This window comes from Ctenocephalides felis, unplaced genomic scaffold (genome assembly GCF_003426905.1).
Source record: "Ctenocephalides felis isolate EL2017-DRISC unplaced genomic scaffold, ASM342690v1 CF-g0.4_SCAFFOLD_01492, whole genome shotgun sequence".
Lineage (NCBI taxonomy): Eukaryota > Metazoa > Arthropoda > Insecta > Siphonaptera > Pulicidae > Ctenocephalides > Ctenocephalides felis.
In genome coordinates, this window is record NW_020537646.1 from 35154423 (window position 1) to 35177626 (window position 23204).

At 29.2% G+C, this 23204-nt stretch overlaps 1 protein-coding gene across 1 annotated transcript in view; it reads left to right on the forward strand.

Annotated features, from left to right (window-relative positions):
* Nucleotides 1-7148: 7148 nt before the first annotated feature.
* The window catches only part of LOC113371179 (protein Lilipod-like), a gene marked incomplete at its 3' end in the record, with an annotated part of 36252 nt that continues 20196 nt past the window's right edge, over nucleotides 7149-23204 (forward strand). The window contains 1 exon segment of the mRNA XM_026611822.1: nucleotides 7149-7286. Coding sequence (XP_026467607.1) covers nucleotides 7227-7286 — 60 coding nt within the window.

The following is a 23204-nucleotide window of genomic DNA, read 5'->3' on the forward strand; positions in this document are numbered from 1 at the left end:
TAATTAATTTCTAAATGTAATTATTATGTATGTATGCCTACATATAAAAACTATATTTTTACTAACTGATTTTCCTCTGTTTCCATTCGCCAGAACCATAATCATGCCCGGTTGCAATTATAATTTATTTTCTATAATTGGGCTACCATATTGTACATTTCGCACGCGAAATCAGTTTCCAATTGATATTTTGAGTTAATAATTCAAGATGGCATTCAATGTATATTTGGTACAATGGAATTTTCATATTAATTACATGTTGGCAGAGCTTGTATCATATTTGCCCATTCATTCAGTATTCAAAGCTGACAGAATTATATGAATTTCGGTTTTGAACAAACCAGTAATTGAAAGAGAAATGGGTTGAAAATTCTACGTGATTGATAATAAATATGTGATAGTTTATTCAACAATTTAAAACATTAATCATGATGATATCAGAAAATATTCATATAATCTATGACATGGGTCACGGTAATTTTGTTAGATAACATATATGCCTGACATTGCTCATGTACAACTTATTAGCGTCAGACACATATGACTGGCATGGCATTAAATTGAACAATAAAAATATTTATATGTTTGAATTCTGAACCAGCATTTGGAAGATTTAAGAGCGGTTGGGTGATAATTTCAATAATATAACGATTATGGAAAGATGGGATCATAAGTCAGTGGATCATTTTATTGAATGAATATCTCTTTTAAAAAAAACTAACTGCTGTCGATTGAGCTAAGATCTGTAATACTGCTCAGTAGAAATTGAACTGAAGCAGAATCTTCTAACATTCATTCAGAGATTACAAGTAGAATGTCAATCAACTTTATAAAAAACTAGTGGGCGCATGGCATTGTGCTCAAGGCAAATTGCTGAAACTTCCTGTACCAAAAATTATTTTTTTTAAAAGATTAACATTTAAAAAAAAAATACTCTGGAAAAGTTAGATTTTTGAGAAACTATACATTTTTGACAAAAATTTACTTTTTTTGAAAAAAAAGACTTTTTGAAGAAAAATTTATTTTGAAATATTTTGGAAATTCTGAACTTTTTTCAAAGCAATCGTACTGCTTTAACTGCAAAGAGACGAAATATCGAAGCGAGTAAGCGACGCGTCGTCGTCTAACGGATAAACATTGGTACGGAACCCATAGCAATGTAAACAAAATTTATACTCATTGTTAAAATCTCTATGAAACTCTATAAATCTGATAATTTGATGTGCAATGTCTAATGATCATTTTTGACCGCCAAATGGCATTTTTTTTACTTTTTTTTACTTTTTTTACTAGATCTCCGAAACTGCTAGACCTGCCTATAAAATTTGGTCAGTTCTTCATCATGTTAATACAAGTAAAATGTTTTTTGAATTATTTAAATCGGACGCTCCGTTCCCTTAAAACTGAGTTACCGTTTTTGGCACTTTTTGCCCCATATCTTTTGAACGGCTAGACCAGTCTTCGCCAAAACTAATCAGCATCAATACGAATAAATTAAATCCTCATCAATACAAATCGAATTTTTGAATTATTCAAATCGCTTCATCCGTGTTCCCGAAATCGTCGACGAAAATTTGTATCCGCACACATACCATACACATACACGCACATGCTCATATACACACACACACATACATCATTTTTTCTTAGGTATGCCAAAATGTTCAGAAGGTTTTGAAACGTAAAGATATATACAAATTTTTATTTTCGATTTTTTTTACGGGAAGTTAAAAATATTTAAGGATTTTGTAGATACTCGACGAGATTATCTTTAAATTATCATATACCATCAGCAGAAAGTTAAGATTCTAATGAATAGGATTTTGGACAAATATATTGAATTCTAAATGAAATTCGAGAATTGAGTGCTATAAATAAATAAAATTTTGAATTATTAGGAAATTGCAAGGACTGAATATATGATAAAATATATTTTATTTAAACTATCATTAGTTGCATTAGCATAAGTGTATTAATCAAGTGCTACAACATTGTTAAAAAACAAATATAGTGTAAACTGTCATTTTTGCTGAACATCACGTTATCACGGGAATATTACGAACGTGCTCATTACATGTGCTGAGCTATTATAAACTGAACTTTACTTCCAAAAAACTTTAATTAAATTTTCATCTGCCAATTTCAACTTCCACCCTGTGTCCCGTTTATTATTGTATCGAGAACTATTCGACTACTCTGGTGTGGCTAAATATTACAAGAGCGCAGAGCCGGCCCGAAGACCCACGAACAATTAAGCCCAATTCACGGGCATCCATTATGGAACGATGACTTCTGTGTTATTCATAACAAAGGATATCGGCTTCCTATTGCATAGCGTTCTGGGCGTAGCGTTCCCGGTTATTGCTACGCCGTAGCAGGGAGATTAGTTCGCCGGATGTACGGAATTATTGCAGTACTGTTTCGAGACCCCGACGGATAGTTGTGAGCCCGGAATTTCAGATTTTGGTTGAACAGAGAATGTCGGCGGATGATGGCTTGATTTTAACCCGAGGGCGATATTTGTATTGAATTTAGTTTAATTTGTAATCTCGTATTGTGGTTTCATTTTGTACTCCGTTAGTTATGTTGCTAATATTCTAAGAGTTTCTCACAACTTACGCTCGATTCCAATTAATTTCAATAATTACCTTGCTAAACTCCTCTATTTTAATGATTAAGTTCACTGTTTTATATATAAAATTAAAAAACACTTTTTTAATTACAAGTGCCTTTTAAAACGTTATTTGCCACGATATTTTCACATAGATCATGGTAACATTTGTGATAATTTTTTTTTTGCTAAATTCCTGGAAAAGCAGTATTTTTTACATACATGTCTGGCGTTCCTAGCGTCAGACACACATGACTGACATGACGATTAATGTGTCAAAGATTACAATGATCATATTAAAGGATTGGAGAATATAATCATAAATTCAGTGAAAATTATCATTTTATGGCGATTGATTATATCCGAACTTTGTCAAATGCTTGATGTAAAAAATAATGGAAAATGCAAAGACTTATTTAAAAAATTCACGTTTATTACATAGTAACCACCTTGCAAAATAAGTATTAATAATCAGTATTTTTAATGCCTATTTTTGTAATACTTTGAACATTTGGACCAAGTGAATCTGGAGTTCATATAATTCATTAAATTTTGATCACTTAATAACGCTTAAATTTTTACTGCTACTTTTATTATATTTATTTGTGAATTTGTCAAATAATATATAGTAAATACAAATAACTCTAGTAAATAAAAAGAAAAATAAAAAAATAGTAACTCTAGAGACTTATAGTAATGAAAATTTTGTATCTTGATTATACAAATTTTTATACTATTTTTTTATCATCTTAAAGTTATTAATTTGCAACTTTATTTGGTTTTGAAACTTTATTATATTGGTGGGAATTACTACGATTAATTAGCAAATTGCAAATGGGAATTATTCCGTCACCATGAAAATGTGAATAAAAACTATCTACTTCGCAATATATGCTGATCTTTGATTTACATGCTTTTCTATTTTTTTTGGTAGGCTCTCAAAATTATAATAAAGTGTAGGCATTTATATGCATACCCCTACCCCGGAGGGGTTAGGTTTAAATACAAAAATCCTTAGCTAAATCTTGACCATATATGATCGACTAGTTATACATAGAATTATAGTAAAAGAACATTAGTAAACAATTAAGGAATTATAGTATTTTCTATAATATGCAATCTTTTTATATTATAGATATCTGTACCGGTTCAAATAAATTCTAAAGTCTAGATTAGTATTTGAATATTATTTTGAACTATCAATCAAACCATCAGTCTCAAATTTAATACTAAACTTCGAAGCACACAGATCAAAATCTAAGCTGGCATACTCAACATACTTGCCATTGTGTGCTTGAATTTTAATAACTTAACTAACTTGTATCATATGAAACTTAGAAACAACAAACACGCATGTCACCCATATTGATATTTGAAGTTTGCAACCCTCGTTGAAATTTGATCTGAAGAACGTGACACATGAGACAATAACGTAAAATTAATTCTCATTTATGAATATTTCATAAGCTACAAGCTTACAAGTTGAGGCCATTAGTATTTCATATATGTAGGCATACTTATGTATACTTTTCTCGTGAACTTAGGACGTTTATTAAGAGGGGTAAAAATTGAGCAATTTATATATATATATATATATATATATATATATATATATAAGGGTGGTCCTTAATATGGACATTTTCAAATTTTTCTAAATTGATAAAAAAACAATTCTCTGAAAGTTTTAGCTCCTAATATTGTCTTTTAGATAGAGCGCATTTCAAGCAAAGATTTGTATGGAAATAGCATGAAAATCTTTTCACAAATTTTACGGAGCGCCGAATTTTCAATAAAAAATGACACGAATTTTTACTTTTGATTTATTTGTCGCTAAGTTATACCCAAATTTTTTTTTTTAATTTTCAAATTTTTTTCCAATTTTTTATTTTATTTTTTAATATTTAACGTGGTGCTTTTGCTTTTTTATGATTTGAGTTTGGATGTTTACAGCTTGTCAATTTCATTTTTTTTTTTAATTTTTTTATTTTTATTCAATCTATGTATTGGCCGTTTAATACTAATATGTTTCAAAGTCGAAAAAACCATCAAGAACTTACACCAATTAAACGCTACTTAGGGATGTGAAGTGACTAATAACTTTGTACCCATTGAGATTTTAGGGTCACCTAAAACTAGATAAATTACTTGGGCGATTTACTATTTCTCCGCTGTTCAAGGGCATAATTAAGCAAGAGCGTCAGTTTGTAAATAAAACGATTCATCGTAGAAGCGTCGTAATATGTTTGTTTTCAAAGTTCTGTCGTGCGGACGGCGGAAGACTAATCATTCGGTGCCCATCGCCTCGGCTTCAGTCCCAATATTTAGTGCCTAGATGGCAAACAATATGCCCGCGTGCCTGATTAATTAAATAAGGCCCCGTGGCTAAAAGCTAAACCTTTTTTAGATACTTTTCTTTACTCTTTAGACTGGTACATAATCCATTTCTTTATAATTTTTCTAAATAATATGTAATAACCATCATTAATTAATGTTAGTCAATAGTTAAAAAAAACATAGTCTTTGACAGAATAAACCTGATGATGGAACGTATCTAGTTCCGAAACGTCGTTATTAAACATCTTCAAAAAAAAATTGTTTTTTATTATTAGTGTTACTGTTCGGAAAAGAAACAATCAATATACATATATAAGTTAAATATTAAATATTTAAAACACTATAGTGCAACAGATATAGTACGATAAATATCTGTATATAATTCCAGAAAAATATTCTTTGACTCGCTATGTATAAAACATGCTTCACACTTACATTGTTAGATATCCTCTGCAGCAGCTCCCAAACACTAAGTCATTACTCGAACCACCTCTGGAGCATCTACCAGAAATCTCTAGTAGTCGATACAAAATCACTACTTTAGAACCACTACATTACTTTACTCTTTTATGAGTATATTTGACCTGTTGCAATTGTCTGAGTAAAGTCTTTACACAATACACGACACACGACTTATATTAGAGACTTTCGTGAATTTAGAATTCGATAATAACAGATATGTGTTGGAAGTACTCAATGTAACCTACAAAAGCACATATATAAATTATACTATTGATAATTGCATGTATATAATTAAAGGATACATTGGCACTGTAAATACATTGTTTAATTATAAAATTGATTCAAAATGGAGAATGAAAGAGATACTTATCAAACTATTCAAGGTAGTATACTATACAAGGTACTACTCAAGTATATAATTAAAGGATACATTGGCACTGTAAATACATTGTTTAATTATAAAACTGATTTAAAATGGAGACCCTGAAAGAGATACTTATCAACTATTCAAGATACATCTAGGCACTTCCAAACATACCCATTTTTTGCCTTTTAATTAACGTTTCACGATAAATTTATTATATCAAATTGATCTACTAAATTAATTACACGTTTTGATGCATAAATTAATTAAAACTAATCAAAGATTTAATTGAAAAGTCTTAATTAACGCGAGGACATGTTAATTCACGAAAAATTCTTTGACAATCGAAGCAATTAAAGTTAGCAACATGTGCCACTTGTTCAATTTAAAGCGCGAAATTCAAATAGAAATTAAAATTGTGAAATTTACCTATTTGAATATATACGGTAAAAGAAATGTGTATAGTCTTTGGATATGTGATTGAACTGTGAAAAAAGCAAAGTCTTTAGATATGTAATAGATAAATTTTTATATAAAAAAATGTAGATTTGAAATATATATATACTTATATACTTTGCATTTTATCGTTTATATTCATATCACATATCCAAAGACTATATACACGATACACACTGCCTTAAAATCATAAAAGATGAATGATGAGAATATGTAAGAAATATGGGAAATATGAATTACAGCAAATGTCTAACCTAAAAATGCACGTTTTGCATCAAAAGATATTGGTTGAAAGCAAATTCAACTTATAATGTGTCATCCGCCATATTTGTTGGTCGTCAAGCTTCACTTAAAATCCGCTAGAGGAGAGCTTGCCCGTCATAAAAATTAAAGTTGTAAAGCTTTTTTATGAGATAATTGTTATTATTATTATTTATGAATAAATCATATTTTTATATTGTCTTGGTTTCAATACAATTATATAAACAATATGAACTTTACACAGTATAAATTTTCCAAAACTGCTTCCGTTTGTTCTTCCATCTTTGTAAAGCTCTCTATGGCCATTTACCATATTAATGTTATGTTGGCAATGCGTTATTGATGAGTCTCTCATCCCGGTCTTGCGAATATACAACTACTATGTGGTAGCATCTGACGTTCGTTGCGTTCGCTTGGCTTGTGTAGACACAAACCAACACTAACCGCAATCGATGCATAGAACGTACACAATACAAGTATAATTTACGTCTTCCCCATGCTGCTTGTGCAAAACAGATCATTTAATCAGTCGCTTGTGCTCCGTCATGGAGTTATGTCTATTGCCAATTGTACAAACAAAATGAAAATTAATGTCTGTGATATGAATAAGTGAGATTATATTGTGTGTGTGTTAAATGTTTTATTGAAGAAACTAAAAATGCATTTTTATTTTAAAACTGGCCCTGGTGTTCATGTTATATGCATACAGAAGAGAAGTAATTTGGGGAATACACAAAAATGGAAGATGATGCCGATATAAGAGAACAAATTTTTCACAATAATGTCAGAGAGCAGATTGTAAGTAATAGATTTTATTTGACTACACATATTCGTATTTTTTTGTTATAATTTTCTACCTATAAACGATTTATTTTCTACCTATAAACGATTTATTATTCTTCAATGTATTCAATTGTGTAAAACCAAATTAAATCTCATCGTTATAATTATAATAACAATATTATGGCAAAATTTCTAAATTAAAAATATAATTTGACGTTTACGAATGACAGCTATTTATTTCTTATTTTTGTTTACATAATCGTTTAATGAATGTTTACACGTTTCCAAGCTTAATACCTAATTATTTGTTTATTAATTTATTGTATTTTTTGTATTTTATTACATACAAACGAAAATAATTGATGAAATGTTTTTAATATAGTTTTTATCTCGCTATATATTTATATTTTCACGTCACATTCACTGTCAAATTTCTTGTCCCTAAACTAAAGATAAAATGTTCTTGTCTAGTAATAAAACAAATATATTATCAGTTTTAGGCGAACATTTTTTTTAATTATTTTGGTTTGAAATTATAATTTGTTTACATTATTTTTTTCGATTTGTTTACGTTTGTTAGCTTCAAAACAGATGCTGTTTAAACTGTTCAAACAATTTGTTACAATTTACAAATTGTTTACATCGAAACATGCATCGAATTTTAAAAGAGACTTTAAAATAGAAATAACGTAGTTACTTTGTAGGAGATTAAGATCCTTGAAGAATATATATGATATGTTAAAATCTCATAAAGATTATTTTCAAAGCAACTAATTTTAAAAATATGCTAATGGGTTGCATGGCATCGTGCCTTAAGGCATATTGCTGGCACTTCCCGTACCGTAATTAAACATCTTGGTACGGATCCCAAAAAAAATTACCCAAAAAGGTGTACCCATTATTAAAAATCTCTATAAAATATCTGATAATTCAATATACATATGTCTAATAAACATTCTTGACCGCCAAATGACATGTTTTTAACCTATTTTTATTGAGAGTCTATAACCGCTGGACCTGCCTTTTTGTCAAAACAAGTAAAATGTCTTTTGAAATATTAAAATCGGACGCTCGATTCTCTTAAAAACTGAGTTACAGTTTTTGGCACGTTTTGCTCCGTATCTTTGGAACGGCTAGACCTGCCTTCGCTAAAAACTAATCAGCTCGTCCCCTTATCAATACGAATTGAATGTTTTTTGAATTATTCAAATCGGTTAATCGGTGTTCCCGAAATCGTCGACTAAAATTTGTATCCGCACACACACATACACATACACATATACACTCAGATACACATACACACATATACATCCATTTTTTCTAAGGTATGCCAAACTAGTCAGAAACCTTTGAAACGTAAAGATACATAAAAATTTTTATTTTCGATTTTTTTGCGATTTATCATAAATAAATCTGGAATAAAGCATTATTTTAAAATCATATTTACAGGAGAATGAATGTTTATTAACAATAAAACAAAAAACATATACAATGGATATATATTCTTAATGCAATTCGTGTTCCAAATAAACTGGAAATAGTAAATCTAATAAGTACAGGCGCTATGGGCTTATTGTAACAGTTTTTTTTAAATTAATATATCTTGAAATCCACTGACTATATGTTTTAAAGATCAATAGATGCTATAGCTATTTCTTTACCGAATCCAATATTAATAATTTTATAACTATTGTTCATTATTTCAAAGTTAACCATTTTGTAGAAAAAGTCTGGTGTTACTACTTACCCCGTGTTTGGGGCTAGTTGCAACATCTACCGGTGCAAAAAACGACAATAATACCTTTGATAATTTATTCTTTTTCAGAAAATTGTCATGTTTCCAAGTAATTCTTTTCATAAATCAACGAAAACTATAATTAACACTTTGATGACCGGGAATGTTACTGAAAATCTCAAGTCACCAGATATTATATTTTGTAATAGAATGTGAAAGTAAAACAATAAAAATAAATTTTAATACATTTTATTTATTACTCAGCTATTAATATTTCTCTTTATTTGATTAGCAGTATAACAATCATCCACATGTACCATTACACACAACAGGTCTTGCAAATATATGCACTTTTCAAAGTGTTAAAACACATAAAAAATATCCCATGTCTTGTCATAGAAATGTTTATCATAAAGAATAAATATTGAAAAGGATTGGGCCAAAAATACTTCCTTGGGGGACTCCTTGCTGCTATATATCTTAATGATGAAAAACAGTTATTTATATTGACTTTAAATTGCCTATTATTTAAATAATTATTAATTGTATAAATTAAATAATTTGGGAATTTAAATTTGATCGGCTTGAATATAATCCAAACCGTATAAAACGCTTTATAAATCTATATATTGACTTTAAATTGCCTATTATTTGAATAATTATTAATTGTATAAATTAAATAATTTGGGAATTTAAATTTGACCGATTTGAATATAAGTCCATTAATCCAAACCGTATAAAACGCTTTATAAATCAAAGTAATCTGCAATTAATACAAATAATATTATAGGTCAGTAGCTATGACAATATTATGAACACAGGACGGTTTACATGTCCAACCGAAGCGAAAAAATATTTTAATATCGTTTAAGATCCTTTTAAACCCCTTTGTTATTACTTACCCTTGTAACATAAAGCTCTCCTAGCCGTCTAATTTTGGTTTTGTGTTTTTAATCATTTATTCTTCCCCTGTTGTGTTCTATATTAAATAATTTAGATATATTTTATATGTATACAGCTATTTATATAAGTTTGTATGTATATTTTGTGTAAACGTCCGGGTCTATGTAATCAACTCCTGACAATCATTAGAACAAGAATGTTATTGATGCGTCATAACCCACTTAACACTTTCAAGAAAGTGGGACGTCAAACGTCTTTCAACTTTTGAACTTTTGGTTAAGAAAAATACACTAATTTAATCAATTTAATACTAATTAATGCAATTAGAGAGTACTGCAATAGGCGGCGTTCAGCATTTTTAAGGCTTTTTGTATAGTATTAATAAGCAGCTTAATTTCTGGTGCTAATAGCTTATTGGCTCTACATTCAGTGGAAGTAAAGTTGCCACGACAAATAGAGTAAAAGTAAATTCATATATTAGCTGATGGCATAGATTTATATAAAAATATTTCAATTAATTTATGGTTTTAATGGCCGTGCAAACAATAACTGATTTATATTGGCAAGCTGAATAAAATATTCAGAAGAAAGTCAATGGCATTGACAAGGACAAGATGTAGTTCATTAAATAATACTGTTAATTTTTACTGTCGTTTGAATTCAAACATCTAACTTGTGTTTGTATTGGATGCTTCGTGTTGAAAGATAAAATACATATCAATTACTGAATCCATTTGGCTTATCTTATCCTTAAACAAAGCTTTTCCTCACTCACTCTTAGTCTTATGTATCACACTGTTGAATAAATAAATCGTTTCAAACAAACAAACAATTCACGCGTGCTTGATCCATATTTTTTTTCAATTTCTATAACTCCATCGATAAGCCACCGTTATATTTAATTGCTATTATACACGAGAAGAGTTATTCGATTATAACTTTAAAGATTTCCTTTCTCTCTTATTTTTTTAATTGCAAAACTTAACACGTTTATGAGCTACCATTATCTTCTCCTTAACATCGTCACTTTTTAGAAGACTACACAACGGATAGTTTTTTTTTTTTTGTTGTTAACTTCCCGAAGGAGAAGTTGTTTTCATCAAAAAATCTGATATACTAATTTTATGTTTTCTCGGCGTTTTAAGCCATTCTGAATCGAATAAGACCAAATTTGGAAAAAGTATGTATGTGTGTGTATGTGAACAGATTTTTTGCCGTAAATCGATGTTTTCTCAAAAACGGCTGGACCGATTTTAAAAATTTAAAAGCCATTCGATGTATCTCGATGAGGACTAGCGTTTCTTTTGGACCGTTTCTTTGTAAACCGCAGAAAAGTGAAAAAATTTTCGTAATAAATAAATAAATTTTTTTCACGATTTTTATTATTATTTTTTTGATGGTAGATACAATAGTCTTCTAGATCATACTAAAATATCACGGCCCCACGACAACTCGTTTAACTTTAAAAATTCGTCAAATTTTACAAAAATTGGTATAGTTTTTTTGGCATTTGTCAAAATTAGACCTTTCATCGACGTTTTCTCAAAAACGCCTGAACCGATGTCAGAAATTTAAAAGCCATGAGGACTATCGTTTGTCAGTTTTGTGCGACGATCTGCCAAGCCGTTTCTTTGTCATTTGGAAAAGAGTGTTAAACTTCTCGTCCACATTTAAGCTCATACTACCGAATCGATTTAAAAAACATCAAAAATTGTTAGTCAAAAGATATTAGTTGGGAATGATACTGATTAGTGTTAGGTGAAAATTTATCGACCCGTTTGCTTGTCATCAACTGTTGTGAAAAAAATGTAAGCCGATTTTTATGGAACTTTATTTGGCCATATATATCATGGTTTTATATAACTTACTGAAATATTACGGTCTTTCGACAAGTAGTTTAATTTTAAAAATTCATCAAAGTTTGAAAAAATGAGTAGTTTTTTTGACGTTTGTTAAAAATAAAATTAGACAATTTACTTGGTATAACGATAGAGTACCAGGTCTTAATGAACATGCTAAGCCATTAAAATCCTATGGAAACTGGTTCAATTTTAAAAATCATTAATTTGAGAAATATGCTTTTAGAAAATATTTTAAGTTGTTTAAGTGATCGTTCGTTCTCAATTATGAGTAATAAATCCACTCGGAATACTTTTAATAACTCATAAATTAATTTATTTTTATTGATTAAATCGATCAAAATACCAATTCCAACTAGTTATGATTTTTCTATGAGAGTGCAACCCAGTGGTTCACCATTCATTCTTCATATGAACCACGTACATTGTAGCGTATTAGATATGTATATTTAATACGCTTAACTTGTCTCTGATGCAGCAATGTCCACGAAAGAAGATCTGTAACTCAAGTGGAAACTTGACATCATATACTGCGTGACATCGAGCTTGGCCGATATTGGGATCCAATTTGGGACTAGTTTGTGCTATTTCCACTTCCTTACCGATTACGACACGACAGGCTCATATATATACATTGATTGATATGAAAATGTTTTAAATTGAAAGAGACGGTTTGAGCAATGCGAGGACTATTGTTTAATCTCGGTTTAATTGGGAAATTTAATTCTGCAAGTTTTCGATGTCCGCAATATTTTTCTATTCATTTAACTGCAACAAAAGGAAATTTATAAATTAGAACATAAATTAAAAATGAAATGAAGGTAAAAATGTATACTTTTACCAAATAATAACGAACATTTATAGTAACATATTTAACATTTTGTTGATTAATTAACTTCCCGTAGGGCAAGTTATAGTAATCGCAAAAAAATCGAAAATGAAAATTTTTATATATCTTTACGTTTCAGAGGTTTCTGAACATTTTGGCATACCTTAGAAAAAATGGATGTATGTGTGTGTGTGTGTGTGTGTGTGTGTGTGTGTATGTGTGTGTGTGTGTGTATGTATGTACGTGTGTGTATGTATGTGCGGATACAAATTTTCGTCGACGATTTCGACAACACGGATCAACCGATTTGAATAATTCAAAAAACATTCGATCCGTATTGATAAGGAGACGTGCTGATTAGTTTTTGGCAAAGGCAGGTCAAGCCGTTCCGAAGATACGGGGCAAAAAGTTCCGAAAACGGTAACTCAGTTTTTAAGAGAACGGAGCGTCCGATTTGTATTGACAAGATGAAGAATTGATACAACTTTCATGAAGGTAGGTCCAGCGGTTTCGGAGATATAGAGGAAAAAGTAAAAAAATGAGCCATTTGGCGGTCAAAAATGATCATTAGACATATGCACATCAAATTATCAGACATTTTATAGAGATTTTAACAATAAGTATACATTTTGTTAACATTCCTATCGGTTCCGTACCAATGCTTATGCGCTAGACAGCGACGCGGCGCTTACGCGCTTTCTATTTTGTCCCTATGTAGTTAAAGCAGTACGATTGCTTTGAAAAAAAAGTTCAGATCTTCCACAATATGTTTTTTTCAAAAAAGAAAAATTTTTTTCAAAAAAAAGAATTTTTAAAAAAAAATTTTTTTTTTTCAAAAAAAACTAATTTTTTGTCCAATTTATAGTTTCTCAAAAATCTTATTTTCTCGAAGTAAATTTTTTTCAAAAATGTTAATCGTTTTAAAAAAAAATAATAATTTTTGGTACGGGAAGTTCCAGCAATTTGCCTTAAGGCACGATGCCCTAATTGCCTTAAGACAGAATTCCACTTACAGCTAGTTTAGATATTTATGTCAGCCATTTAGCGTATCTGATAAGCATGGCCAAAGTTCAAGCGTGCCTATGACGTGAACAGCTGATAACTCATATTGTTTGAGTATCTAAAAAGTCTGTGATGATAAGTTATTGATATTGATTATTCTGATATTTTTAATCTTTTTTAATAAAAGTGATATCTTTGATAAAAAATCTAACTCACTTATACTTATGGGACAATGACATTTTTTGGTGTTTTATTCACCAACTAAAGGTCTTTTTTCTGATAAAGAACTTTGTAACTTTATGATAATATGCGTGTATGAATAGATTAAATTATTCTACTAAGTTTACTTAATTTTTATAAAAATAGCGAGCTTACTTATTGTCAGTAAAAAGTTTAACTCTACAATCTCCATCAGTTGCCATGTTTTATGTGGAACACCAATATCACATAAATTATTTAATCATTAAAATATTGTTTTAGTTTATAGTTTCTCATATTATACTGTGCAAAATTATTAAAATCTAATACTGTACAAATCATGCTACTTAATTATAGTTACTTACTCAGAAATAATAATACTAATTATTGAGAAGTTGTTTAATTAGTCATTGCTTTTTATATTAATTTTTGGGGTATTTTTATGTATATTGAAAACCTAATCCATTATTCAATGGGGCGTCCATTAATCACGTGAAGTTTTTAGGGAGAGGAGAGGTTTGACAAAACATCACGAAGTATCACGTGGGGTAGAGAGGGTATAGTAAGATATCACGTGTATTTATTTTTTACTCCAAAGATTTTCAAAAAAATTAACGATTTTTTCTCGTAAATAAAAATACACGTGATGTTTCAGGCAGGGGTGTTAATTTTGAATATCACCATGTATCACCAAGAAATCTTTAAAAAATCGATCACGTGATTAATGGAGGCTCCTTATTAGATTAATTTTGGAAAAGCAATACATCGAATATATTTACATCACATTCACTTTATGGACTGTTTCCAAGTGGTTTTTTGTTTATTTTTAAATGGATTTAACGATTTCTAAATATTTGCTCAATCTAAAACGAATTATCGATTTAAATGGTTAAACATATGACGATTTAAACTAAGATCTATCAATCTCTATCAATATCAAAGCAGATGTCTCTCTATACATATATTAAATTTAAATTACAAATAATGTAAGGTTAACATTGTTTATCCATGGGGGCGTCCATTAATTACAAGAGATTTTTAGTGGGGAGGGTGGGTTTGACAAAAAATTACGAATTATAATGTGGGGGGAGGTGTATGGTAAGATATCACATGTGTTTATTTTTACCTGAATTAAAAAAAATCAAACATTTTCAAAAAATATCAAAAATTTTATAATTTTTTCTCGTATCTATAAATACACGTAATGTGTGTTGGGGCAGGGGGGGCAATTTTGATTACCACACGTATCACAAAGGGGGAGGGAGGTCCAAAAATCCTCGAAAAATCGATCACGTGATTAATGGACGCCTCCTTATTAGATTAATTTTGGAAAAGCAATACATCGAGTATATTTACATGACATACACTTTATGAGCTGTTTCTAAGTGGTTTTTTGTTTATTTTTAAATGGTTTTAACGATTTCAAAATATTTGCTCAATATAAAACAAATTTTCGATTTAAATGTTGTACAATGATGATTTAAAATCATATGTATCTATCAATATCAAAATCTTATAACAGAATGGTGCAAATATAATCTATATAGAGTCTCATCTTATAATTATGGAATCGTAGATTGTAAGATATATGTGATTACAGAAGTTTGAAGTTTGTCGAGAGAATCAGTTTTTGGTTTTTGCACACAATTTTCATTGCTCAATTTCACGTTGGTATTTTAAAATAGACCGCAGTTTTAAGTTGCTGTAAAAATAGCCTATATAAAAACCTTCATATGAAGATAGAATTTTGACGCACATCTCATATGTATATATATACATATATAACATTGTATAGGGATATCGATTACATATCAGGTAGCTGTATCTATTAATTCTACCAATCTAGTATATCAAGTTTGTCTGTATTGTCTGTATTGTCTGTTTGTCTGTATTCTTATTGAAGTCGAAGTTTTGCCATTTTCTTCCGAGTATTTGAAGAATTTTCAACTTGCTGTGCGAGGTGTAATTTCGTGTCTTTCATTCCATACTATATTTATTGCTCTTGTGCATGCAGTGAAACCAGAATATCTTCCTGTGCGTGCAGAGACCAATGAACTTTCTAGACAAGACACTAATCAGACATGAATGCGTAAACTTATTAAATGGTGATACAATTAAAAATTGGCTTAATATTTTTTTTATTACTTTATTGGGCTCATAAATCATCGAGCCGCCAGTTACAGACAATTCACAATTATATAAGGATACAATGTTACTACTTTATACTGATGATGGATTTCTAATGATTCAGTAAAATGTTGAAGAAGAACAATATTATTTTGCAATTTTTTTTACTCTTTTGAAATAATGATCTAAAATTAATTACATCGAAACAAGAACGTCGGGAACCTTGGAAAGCCTTTTTACTTATTTGTTTGGACAACTACTAGAACTTGAGACGTAACTGTTGTGATAATGCTGCAACTAGGATGCTTATTAGAAAGCATCCCAGTGGTTCGCTTATCACTACTTTATATATTTTATTGCTAGAATTTTGTAATACTCAAGACTTTTAATTGAGCGCACTATTGATGAGAACGGGCTATTTTCACTCGAAAACATATTGCTAACTATATTTTTAAGGGAAAACCGATGCCACTACTGCTTGACATCAGACTATCCGAAGCATGTATCAAAACTGGAACCTTTTGGTTGGAAGGTTAATGCTCCAACAACTAAGCCATCGAAGATGAATCAAAATACGGAAAAAGTTAGCTTAGAAGTTTTTTTTACTAATATATTACTATTTATAACGTTTTCGTTGGTTTGTAATGATTAGTTAATTAGCTTTGAAACAATACGGTAAATTTATAGATTCGATTATGTGCGGTGAGCGTGGTATAACTGTAACTATTCAAACAGTAAACTAGAAATGCACATTGGTTATTTTCAAAGATGACTTATATTATCTATTGAAATTCTGTTACTACCGATACAAGATTTGTTCGATATAAGGTTTTAACTTAGCATTATCATCAGCCTGATTTAAACAACGATGTTAACAGAGCAATGAACTATTTATTTAATTAATCATTTATTCATTTTATACAGCAATTAAAATTATTCTCATGTGTTTTATGAGCTGTTGTGATGTTATTCATTATTAGAAGGTAACTCAAGGTTTTATTCTATTTGCAATGATATTATTGGTAGATATATTTCTAATAGTAATGTTGTACATATATATAAATGTATATGTATGTATGTATGTATGTATGTATGTATGTATGTATACAACATTACTATTATATATAATATTTATTTCTTCGCCTGAAAAGAAATTTATACGACTTTTAGTGAAAAAGTGTTACTGTAAAATCAATCATACAAGTAATTAATTCTGTTTTCCTTAACTTTTTTTAACTTTCTAATTTTCTAACGTTTCTAATATTTTGTTATATAATCCAATCAACTAATTTAATTACTATCATTTTGTTTTATATTGTCATATTTCTGTAATATTATTTCTTCTACAATTTTATTCATTTTATATAAAAAATCCACCATTTTCTTCTTTTCTTAAATATATTGTTTGTTTAAATCTGATGGAACGTACCTTGTTCCGAAACGTCGACAGTAAATAAATAAAAAAATGTTGTTTTTTTTAAAAAACTTTTTTGTTTTTATTACATATATAATTTTAACAAAGACTAATAACTGGGCAAAACATTAATACAAAAATATTTATTTCTTTAATAATTTATTATAAAACCCATACGTTTCGGCTATAGTACTAACTACTTCATTCAGTAAAAACTAGAATTTAAATTAAAAAAAACTGAAATAATTGAGTTTGAGAAGTTGTAAAAAGTAAAAATACTTACAGTTTGCTAATCTTAAGTGTTAAGAATAGAAAAATAAATCATGGTATGAGAATACGGTAATGCACTTCACTATGTAATATAAACATTAAAATTACTAATTATTACATTATTTCACATGTATACTAACATTAAATTATAACACAAGAGTAAGTGTGAAATATATGTGTGATCTGTGAACTATAGTTGGAGACATAAAAATGACTGGATTTTTTAAAAAAATCTTTTTACTAGGATTGTAATATCTATGGAACTAGTTAGTTGTGAGTATTTTGTACATTGTTTATTGTTTGTAAGAAATTTGCTAATACTATCTATATAGATTATAGAGGATATTTGTGTCGCACATGTTGAGTTCATTCCTTTTATTAATTGTTTTATCATTATAAATGGTTAAGGAAGATTCTTCACAAATTCTTCTTTTGTATACATTTTCTTTAAAATGTAGCATAGTTGGGTAAAAAAGTCTATATTGTGCTTTAAAGTATTAATATGTTCGGTAAGCATAGTTTTAAATTCCCGATTATTAGACTTTTTTTAATACATACATATGTCGACATCAAATTCAGAATCATACAATATATATGTGTATATATATATATATATATATATATATATGTGTGTGTGTGTGTGTGTCTATATGCAGCAATGCCCCGTAAGGTTTTCATTTAAAATGTATATTGATCTATATTTTGAAATGAAAATTGATATATTACTTATTGATATATTGCTTTTTATCAGGTTGTTCGAAGGGTCAACTTAACTTAGAACCTGGTGATTGCAAGGCCAAAAACCTTACATCAGAGCTCAATACAATTGAATAAAAATTAAATTTGTCATTTAAATTACATCACTTTTTTATCGGTATTTGCTTTGCGCGAGATTATTCTTTAATTGTATGTAATAAATGTTCAAAAGGATTTCAAAAACGCTAAGTCTTCATTTGGTTTTCATATTAATTTTTTTCTCATCGTCATGTTGCTCAATAAATTTTTAAAGAATGTTAGAGAAAAATGTTGTTGATGACATACAAATGATAATAAAAAATCATGCCTGAGAATAATAATACATCAAAGTGCAACTTCGTTGAATTGCATTGAAATTCTAGTACACATTCTACAAGCGTCTGCATATGTAAATTCGTAAGTGAATGTTTTAAATTTATCACACGCTTATTATCATTTCAAGCATAATGAACCCATGTTATTGTTGCATCGCAATTACTTTTTTAAAAAAACACAAGTACATGTGTCTATATTTATTTTCTTCGTTACCACTTTCTACGTAAATAAATGGACAAACAGTACATGACTAATAATTACTATCAACGGGATAGTAGAGTTATACTGCAAGCAATTAACTTGTCTTGAACTGACATAAGTAAATGAGTATGATATTAAAAAAAACTACTAACTTTTAAACTATTATATCTACGTTTTAAATTTGACTTATCAGGTCCTCAGCATATTTCGCTTTTAAGGGGGTCTTCCTATATAACGGCCTGTTTTTTAGGGATATTTTAGGATTTTTTTTTCTACGACCAGTAAATATTTAGAGCTTCAAGTTTTTTATCATTTATTAACACATATTTGGACAGTATAAATATAAAATTTCAGCTAAAAATGTTAAGTCAAACTAGAGTTACAGCGCTCTGAACACCCCCGCCTCGAAAAAAAAGAGCTCCCACTTCCTCCACGATTCCGGCTGATCGGCTTATCTGAAAAAAAAAAAATAAACGGCGTTTTAATTTGTAGGCTTAAAAGCACGGAATGACCTATAATCAAATGAATAAAAAAAAATGGATTTTTGATAGACATTTGAAATAAAAGTTGCAAATTAGGCGTTTTTTTGTTTTTTGCTATAAAAAAATTTCGATTGATAATAGTTCATTCCATGCGTTTAAATATATTGAGTGTGCCCGTTTCTGAGATACTATGGAGGAAAGTTTGAAAAACACAGTTTTGAGAAAAACGCGTTTAAAGTTTCTAACTGCCTGCCAACTCAGCGCTCCGAACCGCTCTTTCTTTTAGCTGCCGTATCTTTAAAACGACTTCGAATTTTCTAAAATCGCTTTACTACCGTATTCTAGACATGTTAAGGGAGCAATTTATGAAAAAAAAATCGATTTTTTCAACCCATCTCACATAGGAAGACCCCCTTAATTTACCAATTTAAATATTTTTAAAAAAATTTAAATATTTTTTACAGTTTTTAAATATTTCGTACAATCGTCAAAATGCCATTTTCCATATATGTATTACTTAAATTTTATTATTAATGATTTTGTATATGTAATATATGTAACATACTTTGTTTGTCGATAACCTTGACCAGTATTTAAACCATGACCATTATATTGTCTAGGCCCCACAACCTCTAAGTGCTTGTTTATGTTTATGAAGTCGTCAAAAAAAGAGCTAATTACATTGAAATAGACTTCTTTCATTTTTATTTTGTTCCAAGCGATTATAAAAACAGAAAATATTTCAGACACGTGGATAATTATAGTAATAACATTGAACTATGCAGGAATATCCATCTTATATTTTACAAGGCCACAAATCATCGTCGAAATTCAAAAAATAACGCATTGATAATTTTTAAAAATATTTATATACCCAGTTCAATAGTATGAATATGATTAGCAGGATGTTGATATTGTATTTTATTAGATTATTTGAATACTTTTAACACAACTTCCAATCTTGCTTACTTATAATTGTACTAAATGCTACGTAGGAATTTCCGTCATACAGTTTACAAGGCCATAAATCATCGTTGAAACTTAAAATATTAATGATAATTTGTCAAAATATACAGTTTAATAATAAGAATATACTCGACAAGTGTTGATAATACACTTCATTAGATTATTTGAATAATTTTCGTTCTTATATGTGATTTTGCTTGGTTTTAAAAAATAATAGCACAATTTGAATTATAATTGTACTAAATGTTATGTTGGAATTTCCATTATACATTTGATATGGCCATAAATCATTGTTGGAAATAAAAATTAAAGTAATGATAATTTGTCAAAATATCCAGTTTAATAATTAGAATATAATTATCTTAATATCAATGTTGCATTACATTAGTATATTTGAATATTTTTCTTATAAAAAAGATTTGTTTTAAAAAATGGTGGTAAAATAGCACAAGATTACCTCAGAACTTGCCTAATTACAATTGTACCATAAATGTATCTGATTAAAGAGGTTCATCATTTTGATATAAACTGTAATCATGATGGATACAAATTTTGACTTATTAAGGTTTGATGAATTTATAAAATTAAATCATTTGTCGTATATTTAGCATGACCATGATCTCAATCATTATAAAATTTTGTATCAAAATTATCAAAATTTGTTTTCAATATTTAATTACGAAGAAACGGCCCGGCCGTTTACACATCCACATATTCTTTTTCGAAATTGGGTGTCAATCGCTGCAGAATGATTAGAAACATCGAGTAATCATAAATTTAGCGAATCGGATTTTTTGACGGAACGAATCGGTTATTCCATAATTTCGAAAATGTTGAGGACATTTGTTTGAATCATATACGTGAATTTTAAAATTAAAAATCTTAGTACGGAACTGAAAAAAAATTACACGAAATGTGTACACATTATTAAAAACTAAAAAATATCTGATAATTTGATGTACATATGTTTAATAAATATTTTTGACCGCCAAATGGCATTTTTTTAACTTATTTTTATTGGGAGTCTATAACCGCTGGACCTGCCTTCCTAAAAATTTAATCAGTTCTTGATCTTGTCAATAGAAGTAAAATGTTTTTTGAGTTATTAAAATCGGATGCTCCGTTCTTTTAAAAACTGAGTTACCGTTTTTGGCACTTTTTGCCCCGTATCTTCGGAACGGCTAGACCTGCCTTCGCCAAAAACCAATCAGCACGTCTCCTTATCAATGCGAATCGAATGTTTTTTGAATTATTCAAATCGGTTGATCGGTGTTCCCGAAATCGTCGACAAAAATTTGTATCCGCACCCACACATCCATTTTTTCTAAGGTATGCCAAAATGTTCAAAAATATTTGAAACGTAAAGGTATATAAAAATGTTCAATTTCGATTTTTTTGCGATTACCATAACTTACCCTACGGTAAAAAAAATCTTTTTTGTAATTATTAGATCTTTTAAATAGACTGTGTTCTCAAAATCACATTTAGTTACTGTGTTAGTACAGAATAGCGCAAATACCTCATTTCTGTTATTTTTTTATTATCAGGCTATGGTGCATTATGTCAAGTGTTAAGATTCGCATTCTTTGTATCCACGATTTTGCGTTTCGCAGTAAAAATTCGCACGTTTTACGTATTTGCGCAACTGCCGTTTTGTTTATTTCGCGTATAGAGCCGCAACCTCGTAATTACATTAGACATATTAAAGTACGTGGCCATTCGGCATTGATTGAAACCATGACAGAGATGGATAAATAAACTGCGAGTTTATTTTTTCAAATTTAGCTGGAACGCAGTGATCATATGATGTGCCAATTGGTATTTTTATTAGGTTTCTTACAGATACATTGATGTAACGGTAGCGGTTGTAAGGCAGATGTTCATAAGAATGTTATATTTAAACTAGGCTTTTGTAGTATTGCACCTGGATATTCTGAGAATAATAAGATAGGACAGAATCACAGAAGCTGTCATATAAATTGCAGAGAGGTTTTATTTTGCGAAAAGTTAGATTTAAAATTAAAACTAGTGGGGCACATGGCACCATTCCTTAAGGCATATTGCTGGAACTTCCGTACCAAAAAATATTTTTTTAAAAAAGATTTTTTTTTTAAATTTTGAAAAAAATAGATTTTTGAGAAATTTTAAATTTTTGAAAAAAATGGCTTTTTGGAAAAAAAAACTTTTTGAAGAAAAATGTTTTCTTTATTTTGAAATACTTTGGAAATTTTGAACTTTTTTTCAATGCATAGAGACGAAATATCGAAGCGCGTAAGCGCCATTTCTAACGGTATGTTACGGAACCCATAGAAATGTAACCAAAAATTATACGTATTATTAAAATCTCTATAAAATATCTGATTATTTGATGTGCATGGGTCTAATGTGTCATTTTGGCCGCCAGATGGCATTTATTTTCACTTTTATTACTAGATCTCCGAAAACCGCTGGACCTGTCTTCCCAAAAATTTAATTTGTTCTTCATCATGTCAATACAAGTAAAATGATTCTTGAATTATTAAAATTGGACGCTCCATTCTCTCAAAAATGGAATTACTACTCTTGGCACTTTTTGCCTCGTATCTTTGAAACGGCTGGACCTGCCTTGGCCAAAGACTAATTAGCACGCCTTCTTATCAATAGGAATTGAATGTTTTTTGAATCATTCAAATCGGTTGATCCGTGTTCTCGAAACGAAATTAACACACACACATACATATATTTTTCCTAATGTATAACAAAATATTCAGAAATGTTTTGAATCGTAAAGATATATAAAAAAATATTTCCGATTATTTTTTTGCGTTATAGGCTTAGATATATCTGAATTTGTTTAATTTCATAAAATATATCAGTATAAAAATAAAATCAAATTG